This window comes from Acanthochromis polyacanthus, chromosome 6 (genome assembly GCF_021347895.1).
Source record: "Acanthochromis polyacanthus isolate Apoly-LR-REF ecotype Palm Island chromosome 6, KAUST_Apoly_ChrSc, whole genome shotgun sequence".
Lineage (NCBI taxonomy): Eukaryota > Metazoa > Chordata > Actinopteri > Pomacentridae > Acanthochromis > Acanthochromis polyacanthus.
In genome coordinates this window covers 19,559,420-19,576,286 of record NC_067118.1, presented here as the reverse complement: position 1 = coordinate 19,576,286, position 16,867 = coordinate 19,559,420, and the positions used below count along the sequence as shown (strand labels likewise).

The window sequence follows — 16,867 nt, the reverse complement described above, 5'->3', positions numbered from 1 at the left end:
CATGTGGGTCTGACACTGTCTCATAATGAAGGAAATCACTTTAATTTGTGGCCAAATCAAAGTGAAACTAATGTTACTGATTGAATATTCTCTGTAATAATACTAATAAACTGATCAGTTTTCTTATGTGTTCTATCAGCTGCAATATCAGCAGTTTAAACAGACCAAATACAAAAACATATTTAAGTGATTTTTGCATCACCAACTAAATACATGTGGGGTTCCCTTGGCTTTGAGTTTTAGTTGAATACCCCTGTATTATACTACATGTGTACAATTCACCGCTGATGTCTGCCGATTTTCCATCACAATGGTTATTTCTGTTGCAAAATGCAGCCACTTACACTTTTGATGTTGTAATGCCAAGAGTGGAGTCCGATTATTCGATTAATCAATTACTAAAATAATCAATAGTTGTAGCCCTACACCAAACACTACTTTAAAAGATGTCAGATTTAACCCAGTTAAACCCAGTGGTTTTTAACTACATGCACTGTCTACAAGTGCAGCGTTCAATACTGTAACCCATCATGTTCATTTATTTAAGAGAAGCCAGAATCATGATCAGATATCTGATATTATTTCATTAACCCTGCAACTGACACTGTGTTTCCTTTATTTGCGACCACATCTTCCTTTATCAGTTTTTCTCTCTTGTTCCTGCTCACGCATGGAACCTGCATGTCAACAAACTCTGTGTCTTGTCGCACTTCCACTTTGTGCGTGACACGTTGCAATGTCGATGCTGAAGCAGTTTCATCATAACAAAACACCTCCTCAGCGACATTACTGATGCCAGTCTAGCCAAGCCAATGTGTTGGTATGTGTGTGTCTCTACCGTTGTACCTCACACTGTCCCCTCAGGCCTCTCTCCTGTAGTCGGGACCAGATGCTCTGTATCCTCCCAGCATGCTCTGGGTGACTGCTGTTATCTCCACACGTACACTGGTGTTTCAGCATTTGAGAGTCATACACCAGGCCTGCATACACACAACACGGAATCCACATCAACAATTTAGTTGATATCCCATAGTAGAAGCTGAAACACTACTGTTAAGGCTGACTCCAGTTGCAGCAAGACACTGATTTCATTTTTATCTGTTTACTCTTAACATATTCATGATGGCTAACCTTCATTTAATTTTCACAGGCTTTACTGTAAATAATGCATTTTTAATACTTTCTAGGGCAGTCATATCATATTATTAAAATTTTTTATTATATTGTGAATTTGCCCTTTTTCCCAGTGTCTTTAATTAGTTAAGTTATTGTTAACATCGTAAGATCACCATGAAGCTATCTTAGGATTGCTTATTCATGTCAGTTTCTTAATGAGCTGGACTTAGAGGGGGCAGAGATGGTTGTCATATCTCAGACATTTACTTCTAATGGTCAGCACATGGTGGTAGACACTGGGATTCAGATGAATTGTTATTGTTTTTTATCATTTATGATGATTAGTTTTCAGAGTCTAAACCACTTAGGCGCTCTGTATTTGAAATCTTGTTTAAAAAATGATCCCTCAACTCAACTCTGCTACAATACCGTTTGAACACGTCCGACTCACCAGTGGTGAAGCGAGGTTTGCTGCTGGCGTCCTGTGCAGCCAGGCTCAGAGGTTTCTCAGGCAGCGTGAGAGAGGTGGAGGCTGGGGAAGACTGTGTACGTGACAGGGGCCGATGGACACCCAAACCCCCGCCGATCCCACCGCTGCCACTACCGCGTAGAATGGGGACTGCCAGGGTCTCCATTTGTCGATGGAGCTGTTGAAGCTGCTTCTGCTGCTCCCATAGCAATGACTGTTTGGAGAGATCAGTGTGGAACTTAGTGAATAGTACATGTGATTCGAAGAAAACATTTCATTTTTGTTAAATACTACACTGCCTGTCCAGAAAAAAGTCAGCACTTGGATTTAACTAAGCAAATAAGTAAGAGTCTTCCATTGGATAATTACTGCAGTGATGAATATGTTTCAGCTGGAAACAGCCTATTTAACCCCAGCTGATGCAGTGAGGAGCTTTCCATTTCTTAAACAACTACCAAGATTGATTTTTTACTGTGGAAAGGATGTTAATCTGTCTCAGAAGGGTCAAATTATTGGCCTGCACCAAGCAAAGAAAATAACAAAGGAGATTTCTGAAACTACTAAAATCAGGTTAAGAACCATCCAACGCATTATTAAAACTTGAAGGATAGTGGTGAACCATCATCTTGGAGGAACAAACTCTTCGATCGTAGAAAATCAACAGGTGAATTCACGGCTATGTTTAATAGTGAAGGTAAAAGCATTTCCACACACAGAATGTGAAGGGAACTGAAGGAATTGGGACTAAACAGCTGTGTAGCTCTAAGAAAACCATTGATCAGTGAGGCTAATCAGAAAAAATGCCTCAATTTGCCAGGTAGCATAAAGACTGGACTCTGGATCAATGGAAGAAGATCATGTGGTCTGTTGAGTCCAGATTTATCCGGTTCCAGAGTGATGGGTGCATCAGGGTGAGAAAAGAGGCGGATGAAGTGATGCACTCATCATGGCTAGTGGCTACACGTCTGTGGGGTTTAGGGTAATGATCTGGGGTTGGTCAGGTTCAGCAACCTTATGTTCCCAAAGAACGAGGTCAGCTGACTACCTGAATATACTGAATGACCAGGTCTTTACATCAATGGAGTCTTCCTTCCCTGATATGGGCAAGTTCCAAGATGACAATGTTAGGATTCATAGGGCTCAAACCATGAATGAGTGGATGAGGGAGCATGAGACAACATTTTTACACATGGATTGGCCTTCATAGAGTCCAGACCTCAGCCCCACTGAGAATCTTAGGGATTTTCTGAGAAGACTTGGTGCAGCAGTCTGACTCTCCCATCATTAATATAAGATCTTGGTAGAAAATGAATCCATCTTGGGGATAGAAATAAATGCTGTGACATTGCAGAAGCTTACTGAAACAATGCCACAGCGAATGTGTGTCGTTCTCAGAGCTAAAGGAAGTCTAATGAAACATTAACAGTGTGTGACTTTTTGTCTTTGGACGGGCAGTGTATCAACTTCAAAGAAAGCCAAGTTAAGTGTTACAGAAGAAAGTGTAGACCAGAAACTTCTGCGTCCTTTGTTGCACATACACACACACACAGCTGTACATCTTTCTAAACCTGCTAAGTGATTTGTTTTTATCCTGATTTTAACTGCTGCAGGCTTTTATAAAGTCTTTCTTTTGTAATGCCTTCCATCAGCCCGACTATGTGGTTAGTCTGATCAGTGACTGACACGTTCTCTGAAAGAGTAATAGTTCACCTGACAGCGCCCTGTCATCATATCAAGCTGAAATATCCACTATGTTGTAATGAGTACTTGTCAAACCACAAAGCCATGAAACAGCAGATACAATCAGTGCAGGAGTTAGGTCGCCATCTACAGGAAGGCTGTGTGAAGAACAGTGGTGCTGTTGTATTCTAACTGCTGTATCGACCTGCCCTTTGTTGTGGTGCCTGTGTGTGTTTCCAAACCTGGTTGAGTATGAGCGCATGTTGCAGATTCATTTGCTCTTCGTGGTTCTTGGACGCTGCTGGCTCCGCCTCCCTCAGTGACTCCGCCCTCACCCTGCTGGGATAGGTTGGCTCTGTGGGTGATGTCCTACCACCGTCCTCTGAGTCCATGTCCTCAGAGGGGATCTGATGCAGTCTGGGCTTCTCGCTGGATTTAGTCATCAGCTGCAGACACGCAAACACATGAAAGCTTTATATGAAGGTAAAAAAAAAACTAAAAATGCTGATAAATATGTACGTGTATTTGCACCTACACATTTAGCGACATTTCAGTGTTTAAACTGCAGTATCCACATGTAAGACTGCAAACACTGTTCTAGCAAGAAGGCTCAATAAAACAATCTCAAGAATGCTTCTCATATTCGGTAGTTTAATAATGCAAAGTCTAAATGTTACCCCAACCACATATTTTATCTGACCTAAGGGACTTATGTGTATGAGCTAAAAGAAACAACACTGGAATGCTTTTACATAGTAACTCTTATGAAAACAGATTCATACCTTTCCCAGGTGGGTCTGTTGTTTGAGCCTCTCCAGTAGTTGTGTGTTGTGCTGCTGTTGGAGGAGGTGTGTGTGAAGGGCGCGGGGGCTCTGAGGAAGGGGCTCTGAGCGTGTTCTGCTCAGGGGCTTGTGAGGCTGAGTGCCTCCAGGAGACAGGTGGTCTAACTGGGGGGCAAACTGTAGCGGAACGGAGTCTAGGCCAGGAACTGGAGAGACACAGGGTGGAAAAGAAGCAGAGAAATTTGCTTATGTGAGAACAGACAGACTAACATGAATGCAGATGTATATTTTCAAACAGTAATAAATACATAATCGCCACTGTGATGTCAAATTTCTCCACGTTGCCTTTAAACTGATGTGTGTGGTCATGTAAGATCTTTTTAGGATGCTCCTTTGTCAAAGTAGTAAAAACATTAAAATGAGAGAACCTCAAAATCTGCTGATGGATTTGAAAGGCATGTTGAGTTTCAAAAACATTGCCACAACTTAGTGAGTTACTATACAAAAAAAAAAAAAAGGAGAGACGGAACTTTCTGATGGTCCCTGAACTACTCATCAGTGACGTGTCGTTCCATCGGGAAGCTTCATCAAATCTAAGCTTAACATTGTAATGTATCATCATAATCACTTGATTCTACATGTCTTATTTAAAATCTTCTAAAGATAAAGTTCTTTCTAAGCTGATATTGTAAAAAAAACAATTCAAATTCTGTTCTTCTTTGTGTAACCGTGGAGCCATGAATGCCTCAAGTGTGACTAATAGTCACATGACAAACATTCAGGAACTATTCAGCCAAACCGGGGCTGACCTGCAGGCTGTTTTTAAACATAGCTAATAAGAGAGAATTATATAAAATAATTAAATATGTGAAGAGTTCAATATCTGTAGTACGTAGACTGTCACTAACTCCAACAGTGTCGTAACTTAAAAAAAACTTTATTCTGAAAGTGACCACTGGGTGGTGCTCTAAACTTTCAGATAAAAAGAAAAGTCTTCCACAAAACCACTGCTTCACAAAGCAACTTCAAGTTGATATCTATATGTCCATTTGACATCAGTTTGGATGTGTGCATTTCATGTATGAAATACAAAATTAACATCAGAAATCCTGTGTTTCAGTGTCCTAAATTCTGGAGATTTTAGCAATATAGAGTACATTAGTGGACATAAACTGTACATATACAAGTACAATATATGTCTCAGTGTGTTTGTGTCTCACCAGTGAGTAGTGGAGTATGAACCAGACCAGAGGGCTCCAGGATGATGACAGGCAAGTGAGGGTTCATCTGTCCAGCCTGGTCGTCTCTGCTGAGGGGGAGGAAGACCGGTGAGGCCCCGGTAGCAACCACAGGCACCCGGCCAACCTTCATAGAGGACAGCTGTCCTTCAACCTGCACACAGTGAAACAACTTTGCAGGTAAAGAAAACATATAATATAAAACGATATCAGGGATGGCAGATTTCATTAATTGTTTTTACTGAGATTTTCAAGTTGTGGTGATGTCAACTTTCAAAGCTAATTTTGACACCCCACAGACTGAACTGCAAAGTCAATGCATCCAAACTTCTCCTGTTATGCCCATAACACAAACAGAATATGTTTCTTCATAATGCTGTTTTTTTCTAATTTGGTGAAATGAAGGCCATTACTACATTAGATCATTAGATAATAGAAGAAAAGTTATTGTTTAGCGCAGTTCAGTGTTTACCCTTGAGTTAGCTGGTAGTCCCAGTGTGATGGTGGGCAGAGTGGAGGAACTCTGGATGGTGAAGTTGGCGAGGGTGCCGTCTCTGAGCAGCAGCTTCTGGGCCTGAAAATGCCAAACATAATTTCTATTAAATATGCTGTATGTACTCTACCAGTCAAAAGTTTGGACATGCCTTCTCATTCCATGCTTTTTGTTAATTTTTTACTACTTTCTACATTGTACGTAGACACATACTGAAGACATCACAACTATGAAGCAAGATACATGGAATTCTCTAGCAAACAATTGTGAAATAACTCCAAATATGTTTCAGATTTTAGATTCCTCAAAGTAGCCACCCTTTGCTTTGCACGGTCTTAGCATTCTCTTGTTGAGCTTCATGAGGTAATCACCTGAAATGGTTTTCACTTCACAGGTGTGCCTTGTCAAGTTTAATTTAAGTCTTAATGGGTTGGGACCATCAGTTGTGTTGTACAGAAGTCAGATTGGTACACAGTTGACAGTCCTATTTAGAATATTTACTACTATTTACTACTATTAGAATCCATAATATGGCAAGAACCAACCAGCTAAGTAAAGAGAAACAAGTCCATCATTACTTTAAGAACTGAAGGTCAGTCAGTCCAGAAAATTGCAAAAACTCTGAGTGTATCCCCAAGTGCAGTCGCAAAAACCATCAAGCGCTACGACGAAACTGGCTCACATGAGGACTGCCCCAGGAAAGGAAGACCAAGAGTCACCTCTGCTGCTGAAGATAAGTTCATCCAAGTTATCAGCACCTCAGATTAGAGCCCAGATAAATTACCTAAACCCAATCCAGATGGTTTAGGATGAGATGGACCACAGAGTGGTCTGGGAACTCCTTCAAGACTGTTGGAAAACTATTTCAGGTGACTACCTCATGAAGCTCATCCAGAGATTGGCAAGAGTGTGTAAAGCAGTAATCAAAGCAAAGGATGGCTACTTTGAAGAATCTAAAAAAAATATGTTTTGACTTCTTTCACCCTTTTTTGTTTACTACACAATTCCATATGTGTTCATGCAAAGTTTTGATGCTTTCAGTGAGAATCTACAATGTAAACAGTCATGAAAATAAAAAAAAATACCATTAAATCAGAAAGTGTGTCCAAATTTTTGACTGGTAGTGTATATTGGTATTTGATTTACTTTTGAGACCGGACACTCATAAATCCTGCTCTGCTGTAGCTACAAATTTGTCTTTATAACTGTATATTCTATTAATATTTTTTGCTGCAGTGACCAAATGTAAATTGATTCAAACCAGTGGGGTATAATGAAACCTAAGCTCGTGTTTTGTCCTGAGGGAATCACGAGGAAGATATCCACAGCAGGTGTGACAGAGGTTGCTCTGTTCTGCCTTTCTGTGATTAAATGAATTATGTATAAACATCTGACAAACAAGTGTTGTTCCCATGCTCTTGTGTCATTGCTTTAAACATGTCATTACTCAGTGTCTCGGCACAACCAGTGTACATGGAACAACTCTTTTGTTTTTTTTTTTAATCAAAGCACAGGATCACTTGTTGAAAATGCCAATGTTTTTCTGTCTTTAACACAAAAATGTGTCAGCAAAAGGGCAAAAATAAGCTTTTCTCTATATCTGTCTGATTTTATCATGTTTCAAACTTACTGTAATGTGTTTTTATAAACTAGATGAGATCATTTTAGCTCTGGTTTATTATTATTATTAAACATTCAACCGCACAATGTACAGTATTAGTGTGTGTTTCTGTGCCGACCTCGTGTGATAGACCGCCTGCAGATGGCAGTAGTCCATTCTCATTGGGCAGACTGTCATTGGGAGAGCTGCAGCCGGAGACCGGAGTGCTGCTGCTGCTGGGAGACGAGTCTGCGGAGAGACATTCAGTTGGTGAGTTTGTGTCATCAAAGTAAGTGAGTAAGAAATGCAAGAATGGAAACCTTCGGAAGACTCATTGAAATGATTACAGATTGACTCCTTAAGCTCAAGGCTATTTTGAAATTTGCACCTGAAAAAACATTCCCAAATTTAGGCAGTAACAGCTGCGAAACTGTAAGGCCAAAATTAACAACCTTGGGCTCTACTTATAAGAGACCTTTGGTGCAAATTTGAAATATGAGTCTCTTTAACTTTATCATCAGGCCAAAGTGAGATATAGAAAAAATAACACTTTTCCTTCCCTCTAAACTAGAACTGTAAATTACAGAGAAAACAACAGCCTTATCACAATGAGCCAGTGGCACTGATTTTCTAAAAATTCTCACATACAACTCAACAACAAATGCTGAATCTGTGTTGATCACAGCAGCACCAGCCTGCCTCTTCACTGAGCGGGCCAAGCTTCACAATCTTTGAAAAATGACAGCCTCCAGGGTGGAAGGGGTTAAAGCTTATGGATGTGTAAGCTGTGTGTGCGTCGGGTTACCCAGTGTGTCCGGTACTCTGTGTTTGACGGTGGGCGGGGCGCTCTCTTTGCGGGTGAGTGGACTCTTGCGGGTGTTTAGGTGTTTCTTCAACTTGTGCTTCACCTTCAGATTGGGCTCAGATGCTGGTAAATTAAAACAACATGGGCAAAGTTACTGAACGTGAGTATGCACAAAAGGTGTACTTCATTCTGTTGTAACACCTCAACAATGATTCATTGATCATAGTATTTTTGCTTCATGAAATCTTCACAGCATTTTGATATTTCATGGCACAAAAAGCAAATCAATAAGTCCTATAAATGTTTGTTTTTGTATACCAACAGGGGGAAAAAACACTTTTACAACAATTAGGGGAGGAATCATTCTAAATCTAATTAATAATTAACAGTTTGAACCTTAAACAGTTTACGGACATTTTTTGCTTCTGTCACTATAGAAACAGCACAACGATGGCTAGAAGCTGGCAGAACTCAAAAATGCCTTCTGTGCAGTACAACAACGTTCTAATGCCATAAATCATGAAAATAAAAAATTATGAAAAAAAACTACGACTTAATTTGCTTCCATTTTCGTCTTCTATCTGCTCTGTGTGAACACAGCCTGCAGTTCAACCCAGCTCAGCTAAAAAGTCTTGTTGTCACATGAGTGTTGTCACACATAAGTCACTATAAACTTCACATCGAGGAGCACAGAATTTATTGTTTTTGTGTTGTTGTAGAATCTGCTTTTACAGAATCTGATTAGGGCAAATATTTACTATTCAAACGTTCAAGTGAGGCGACTGAAATATTGTAATTTTAGTTTTGGTTAACTTCCATTGAAAGCCATGCATGACAAATATAAGTACCACCAAAAAGTTGAAAATTTGGTGATTCCTTCTGTTTTTACAGCTTCTTGCTCTGATAAAGGTTTCATTTTGGTGACTCTCTCAAGATAACATATCAATTCATGTGTTTATCATATGAACCCTGAACATGAAAATCACTCTGTGCCTGCTTAACAACATCTGGCTCAACAATAGTTGTTCTAAATTTACTTTACAAATAACAGACTTCTCATGACTTTACTGCTTCAGATACAGTCCATGTGTGACGGTGGGTTTCAGAGGTTTTACCTGCTCTACGCAGCGGTGTCCCTTCTGAAACGTCAGAAGGAGGCTGTGACAGAGATGAGACCAGAGGCTGGGAGGATACACTGGGGTCTGGGCCCAGCTTTCTGGGAAAACACAACACAGACACAAATATATATATACAACCATTAGGATAAATAGTGATGCTATATGTAGTAGAACTTCATTTTATATGTATACTACCGTTCAAATGTTTGGGTCACCCAGACAATATCAAGTTTTCATGTAGATATTCCATTAAAAATCATGTGTTTCCAGCTAGAATAGTCATTTACCACATTAACAATGTCTAGACTGTATTTCTTATTAATTTAATGTTATCTTCACTGAAAAAAATGCTTTTCTTTCAAAAATAAGGGCATTTCTGAGTGACCCCAAACTTTTGAACTGTAGTATATGTGTGTGTGTGTGCATGTGTGTGAATGTGTGTGTGTGTGTGTGTGTGTGTGTGTGTGTGTGTGTGTGTGTGTGTGTGTGTGTGTGTGTGTGTGTGTGTGTGTGTTGTGTCACCTGTATGGTACAGGAGGTGCAGTCAGAGAGTTGGAGTTTGTTCTTTCCAGCGCCGCCTGTTTCTGCTTCTTAAGAATCACTTCCTGAAGCTTCTGCTTCACAAGGGAACTTGCCACTGCACCTGTCAATCAATGACACTGACTAATCAGAAACATAGAAGGGCAAAGCAGCTGCTGCAGGAAAAGCCCGGCTAAAGTCATACACAAACAACTCTTGATTGCATTTTTGTCTGGAACTAATACTAAAACATATGAAGAAGACAACTGGAACATTCATTCATTTGTTATCTGTACACCGCTAATCCCCATTAGGCTGGTAGGAGGGTTGGATTCAGCTGACTTAGGGTGAAGGCAGGGGACACCCTGGACAGGTCACCAGTCTATCACAGGGCTACACATAGAGACGAGCAATCACACTCACATTCACACCTACGGACAATTTAGAGTGACCAATTAACCTCAGCATGTTTTTAGACTGTGGGAAGAAGCCGGAAAACCCACAGAAAACCCACGCATGCACAGAGAGACCTTGCAAACTCCATGCAGAAAGATCCTAGGCAACAGTGTTAACCACTGAACCACTATGTAATACAAGCATGCATGGAGCTCAGTGTGATTGCATTTGTATGTGACACTTTGTACAGTCTCTGGATTTTCCTGAGTATGTTTACTGCAGTGTGTGTGTGTGTGTGTGTGTGTGTCTGTGTGTTTGCAAATGTGTGCTCACAGAGGTGGCAGCAGGTGTTAGCAGTGATCAAGTCAATATTGACCCAGTGACTTTATGTGCTCAGACCCAAACCTATATTTAACACCACTGTTGTAGCTCTGCTTGTCGAGTTATATTTAGCTCTCATTTCAAAAGCAAACCGCTTTGAAAGTGGAGTAACACTGTGCAGCAAAGATGAATAAGATCTCTTGCAGGGACTTTCCTCTCCGGCCGCAATCAGCAGTGTGGCCAATAATTACTTTTAAAGACGTGGAAATGGCTTTATATAGAGCTCAGTCAAAAAAAAAAAGACGACTTCAAATGTCAACCCAAACTTGTGGTAACATACAAGTGAAGTTGAAGTTTAGTGTGTGTGTGTGTGTGTGTGTGTGTGCATGTAAATGGACTCACTCTGCTGACTTTTGTCTTTGTGTTTTAGCTGCTGCAGCTCCTGTTGTTTCTCATGGTGCTCCTGCTCACGCCTCCTCTGTTCCATATTAAACTACCAACACAAAAACAAATATATACTTACAGTATGATGTCAAGCAAATGTTCCAGATTAACATTTAAGAAACTATAATGTGGAAGGAGTGTTTAATTAGTGTCTTTTACCCGGATATGCTGGTGCAGTTGCTGCTGAGAGAAGGAGGTGCGGGGTTGTGGTGAGAACGGAGTGAGGAGTAAAGGCGGGTGCAGCGGGGTGAGGAGCGCCGTGTCCGAACCAGGGCGCATCCCCCGCTCTCCCACCCTGAGGTCCATGGGAAACAAGGCCGCGCACGACACCGGCACTGCCACCGAGGAATCTGGGAAAAGGGAGGAACAAAGGGAGAGAGGGTCAATTTTCTTTATCCGCACTAAGAACAGTTGATTTACACAACACCCTGTGGGAAATCCTACCTGAAAACCAGTCGAGTGTTTGGGGACAACATGTAAAAACTACAAAAGGACTGTAATTACATGACAAATACTTTGCAGTTACAAAATGTATAGTAAAATTCACAACTTCAAACATTTTTGGAACTGAAGTCACCACATCACATACAGTACTGTCCAAAAGTTTCACCCAGAAAATTTCATGTTTTCCATGAAAACTCACACTTTTATTCATGTGCTAACATAACTGCACAAGGGTTTTCTAATCATCAATTAGCCTTTCAACACCATTAGCTAACACAATGTAGCATTAGAACGCAGGAGTGATGGTTGCTGGAAATGTGTCTCTATACTCCTATATAGATAGTCCATTAAATAGCAACCATTTCCAGCTAGAATAGTCATTTACCACATTAACAATGTCTAGATTGTAGTTCTGATTCATTTAATGTTATCTTCAATGAAAAAAAGGCTTTTCGTTCAAAAATAAGGAAATTTCTAAGTGTCCCCAAACTTTTGAACAGTAGTATATATAAAGCAGAGTGTAGGTAGATTCAGAAATGATCAGATGAAGTCAGCCGTCTGACATGGTGGTATTATTTACCTCATCTGGCCAATAACACAGAGAGAAAAACACACTTGTCATTTAAGGGCTTTCAGAGAGAATGATAAGGTGATCATTTTTGCTCACTACAAATGAATCATACCTAAATTTATCTAAAGATAAAATGCATGAACTGTATTAGTCAGAAATAATAGAAAGCACAGAAATTAATCATGTTGCTGGGGGTAATTTCTGTTGTACTTTTCTGTACGTCGTCTACATGCTGCAGCCCTCACAGTACAACAACACCAATAATATTCAACAGGTGAAATGCATGTGTGACTGGGAGTCAAGCTGCACAATACTGGGAAAAAAACATACATATTTAGTTATGAAAAGGACACAGCAGGTATGATCATCTAGAGATGAATAACTCTATTGTTAGACAAATGAATCATGCCAGAATGACTGGGTGGTTTTGAAGGGAGTCCTTCTGCATTGAAATAAAAATCATTTTTAAAAAAGTTTTATAAAGTCATTTGGAACTTTTCTCATGTGATGTAACACTGGTACAGGCATCCAAAACAGTGTTTAACTTTGGATGTCATTCAGAGCTTTGTGTTGCTGATTGAAATGCTCAAACAAATTAGTTGCATTGCCTCATGTAGAGGCAACAATTGCAAGCCAACAGAGCACCTGTTTTTAGTCAACATCATCTTCTTTTGCAGACAAATTATTTCCATACAAGAGATGTTGCATTTCTTTATACACCTAAATCCTCCTTGTCAGTGTTTATGTCGTGTTTCTCGCTCATTTTGCTGTGCAGCCTGCTTGAAACAAGCTCTGTTTCCTGTTAACAATGTCTACAACCATTCTGTCTCCAGCAACTCTTAAATCAGAGTAAATCATATCAGACAGGGGTCTCTTGTAGATCGGTCATGGCAAATGTGAATCGTGTGAGTTTTCTTTTTATATCAAGCAGTAAAAGAGTTGTAGCATGATGGGTTGAGATATTACTAGTGCAGCTCTGTCATCTGTATGGGCATCGACAAACAACACTGATGCAATCACAAAATGACAAGTTTTTTTATGCATTGCACACACTATCTTAAACTTGTTCTGTACAAATACAAAGTCTCACACACACACACAAACATTTCCATGCTCTTTGCATGCTGTTGGGTCTATTTGCATTGCGTGGCTGAGTCAATGGGAAAGATTGCCTCATCCAGCACTAAAAACAGGATCCAGGAAGGGAACAGCTTGGGAAAAGGCTGGGGGTGGTTTCTGTCTGTGAGACACATACACACATATATTTGCGCATACACACATGCAGATGCACTTGCCTATGCACAGAAAAATGCACAGTGACTCACACTAACACAGAAACACAGCTGTAAGCCCATACACACATACCACACACTCATCTGAACACACGTGTGGAGCAAGTGACACACATGCACCTGCAGATGTATATGTATTTATATTTACACTTAAATAAACCCTAATAAACAAACAGTCAGCACACATGCACACACACCCTGTAAAGACATTCACACACACACACAGCTGCACACACAAAACAGGCTTGAGCAAACACCTATTGCACAAACCTGCCCGACGCTTAAACCAAAACTTTAGACGTGAACACACACACACACACACACACACACACACACACACACACACACACACACACACACACACACACACACACACACACACACACACACACACACACACACACACACACACACACACACACACACACACACACACACACACACACACACACACACACACACAGAGCAAGCTTTGAAATAACTTCATGTGACATCATCTCTGTGCTGCTGCGCCTGGCGCTCAGATGTCAGTGTGTGAAGTAAATGTCACTCACAGACTGGTTTGGCCTGATGCCAACAGCAGCACTGGAAATGGGTTAAAGGGAACAAACCAAATGCAATGGAAGAGATGGATACATTGCAGCCATTTTTTGTACAAGCTGATCTGCACACACACACACTCACACACATAGTGAGCTTCACCACTTACTGCGGTCTCATTAGAATCTCGATGTGGGTTAATGTGACATTGCAGTGTGTGCGTAATGTCAGTACTCCTCCTCCATATTAGGAGGTACAAATGCAGAGAGTCGGTCCAAATGCCAACCGTGGCTGGAATAACAGAAATCCTTTGGCAAACACACGCGTTCACACTGACTGACACACACTGCTATGCACACAAATTCTCTGTAATGACAGCAAGAAATAATAAGGTTATTATTCTGAGGAAAAGTAGAGAGAACATGCTTATACAAGAACACAAAGACTGCTACAGAGCACACACACACACACACACACACACACACACTAGTGTCTCTGCCTCCCCTGGGTTATAAATAGCAAAACACACACTGGTCCAACATTTACCTACACAGGGTCTTTTGTTTCTGCAGGGAAAACCACACACTTGTAGATTAGCTCAGTGATGTCACCTCTGGTTTCCAGTTATGGGTGAAGTGACAATAAAAAAAAGATGTAGTTGAAAGAGTTACAAAAAGTTCGAGAATAATGCCAAACACAGAAAAACAGAAGGACAAAGATGATGGTTTTCTTGTTGATTGTACACTTTGGAGGTAATTAGTAGCTTGCTAAGACCAAAGAAAGCCTCACCATTTCATTTTACTTTGCAAAGTTCCTTTTGGAAAATCTTATGAATTCTCAAACTTTGCTAAACTCGCATGTGTTTGAAAAAGAAACTACATGGACATGAAATCACTTGGAAATAGAATTTAATTAATAAACCATTTTAAGTGGATGAAAGTTACTTTTATGGACTTTTTCCTGCTAGTTTTTCTGTCTATGTCCAGTGGTCCAGTGGAATCTGACCACTAAAATCTCTTCTATGCAAACAGGGGTGAGAGAATCAGTTAAAACATAAGAGACAAAGCATGGCCGTAAAGTTTCCATACTGTAATTATTATTTGTCATTTCTGAAAACAAATGCACAGTTTATGAAAGGACGGCACAGTTTTTCACTGTGATTTGTACATGCACAAATGTCACTTCGCAGAAAGTGTGAAATGAAGTAAGACAACTTACTTCAAACACATCAAGCTACAACTTCTTTTGCTACTCGACACAGTTTTCCTTTTCCATGAGTAATCTACAGGAAAAGTCTCTCTAAAAGAACATCATTTATTCCAACTGAACTGTTTTTTGTCCAGTTTTTTTTTTAATTTCCAAGAGACAGACTTTGTTGACATGATATCTTGAATTTCCTCAAGGGGATGAATAAAGTATCTATCCATCTATCTATCTATCTGTCTATCTATCTGTCTATGAAGGCAGCTAAACACTAAAAAGGAAGGTTTGGTTGCAAAGAAAGAAACAGAAAATCAGTTGTACAGAAATATTTCAGCTACATAAACTATGTTGTTCATTAAAATCAGATACTCTGTCAGCATATTTATACACCACAGGAGGTAACATGACTAATTTGTTTGAACCTTGAAATCAGCACAACAGAGCTCCATACGAGTGCAAAGCCAGATCTGAATGATCTCCATGGCAAAAAGCACTGTGTTTTTTTCTTCTGATGCCGATGCACTCGTTTACAAAATCAACCCAATCATCCTAGAATGATTCATTCCTTACAGAGTTGTTCAAATCATCTGCTAAAATTTCCTGTATTGTTTAACATCCGAAAATATATGGCAGAAAAACTAAATGTCTCAATGTCAGTGTTTTCCAATATTGTGCAGCCGTCATTTTAGTTGTTTCAAACCATTATTTCTCATTAGTGTATGGCGCTCATCATGCTGGGCTGTAAATAGACCATGCGGTTCATTGTGGTTTACTCGAGGGAAATTTGATATTGAATTATTAGTAAACTGTGAAGCTATCACATCTTCAAATTTGATTTCCTCCAAGGCAGGTTTAGATTAACACCAGCTTTGTTTTTGTAAATCGCCTAGTGTTTCCCGATATTCTGGCAGTGCATGAGACTGAGTCCTTGAGTTAAGCAATAATCTCTGTGACCAGTTGGCCACCCTGCTGTTCAGTGAGTGGATGCATGATGTCTGTAGAGCTGTAGCATAACTGAAAATAACACAGCTCCCATGTAGCCAATATGTCTTTAAGTCTCGAAACCATGTAGCGGTTTTGTTCTGAACTTCTGCAACCACATTTAATCCGTCCACAGTCTTGCACTCTTGGATCTCTCCAAGTAACATGAGGCGCTGGCGTTTCTAGTTCTTTTAAAGAGTGATATTATGTTACAGTTCATTACAGCTGTGTGTTGTACTTAGAGAAGAATAACAAATCTTGAACCCGTGGTTGTGATTCTGTGTTGATTTCATTGAAATAACACTTTTTTTTTCTGCTGGAAGGCATGAAATAGAATAATAGAATAATACACAAAGCATGCAAACCCATGTGGACACATACTTTAAAGCAGAGATGTTCAGCTAAAAATCAAAGAAGTACAGTCAGAGAAAATGTATTAAAGCAAAGGTCCAGAACATCAGAATGGGTAACTTGAGTTAGTGTGATATATGTTGATGCAGTCTAGCAGTTGTATTAATGTCTGCATGTAACCAAAAACTGACTGTCAAATAAAAAAATAAATCTGCATGATTCAAAGGATGAAGTTTGATCGTTTCATTGTGTAGCCGTCGGCTATCAATAATCAGCTGCATTGATCGGTAAAATAAATACATTTCACACATTAAACAGTTTTCTACCAGCATTCCTGTCTCATATCATTTCCAGTTGCAGCATTTTTAACTGTCATAAATTTTTATATTCCTCATTGTTCTCCATTAAAACAACCTGTTCGCGATTGTTTCATTTGTGCGGAAAACGAGTCAAATGATCATTAAACGCTAACGCTCCTGTTTGTGTGATGAGTTTGAAGCAGAA

At 39.9% G+C, this 16,867-nt stretch overlaps 1 protein-coding gene across 3 annotated transcripts in view; it reads right to left on the bottom strand.

Annotated features, from left to right (window-relative positions):
- Positions 1 to 16,867, bottom strand: part of hdac7a (histone deacetylase 7a) — a 77,705-nt gene that overhangs the window by 18,856 nt on the left and 41,982 nt on the right. For all 3 annotated transcript variants that reach the window (XM_051949652.1, XM_051949653.1, XM_051949654.1), the window contains 12 exons: positions 11,141 to 11,331; positions 10,940 to 11,030; positions 9,824 to 9,944; positions 9,299 to 9,399; positions 8,184 to 8,306; positions 7,518 to 7,627; positions 5,758 to 5,859; positions 5,268 to 5,439; positions 4,048 to 4,253; positions 3,508 to 3,711; positions 1,568 to 1,799; positions 847 to 980 (listed from right to left, as the gene is read on the bottom strand). In XM_051949652.1, the coding sequence (XP_051805612.1) occupies positions 847 to 980; positions 1,568 to 1,799; positions 3,508 to 3,711; positions 4,048 to 4,253; positions 5,268 to 5,439; positions 5,758 to 5,859; positions 7,518 to 7,627; positions 8,184 to 8,306; positions 9,299 to 9,399; positions 9,824 to 9,944; positions 10,940 to 11,030; positions 11,141 to 11,331 (1,787 nt within the window). The remainder of the gene's footprint in view (positions 1 to 846; positions 981 to 1,567; positions 1,800 to 3,507; positions 3,712 to 4,047; positions 4,254 to 5,267; positions 5,440 to 5,757; positions 5,860 to 7,517; positions 7,628 to 8,183; positions 8,307 to 9,298; positions 9,400 to 9,823; positions 9,945 to 10,939; positions 11,031 to 11,140; positions 11,332 to 16,867) is intronic.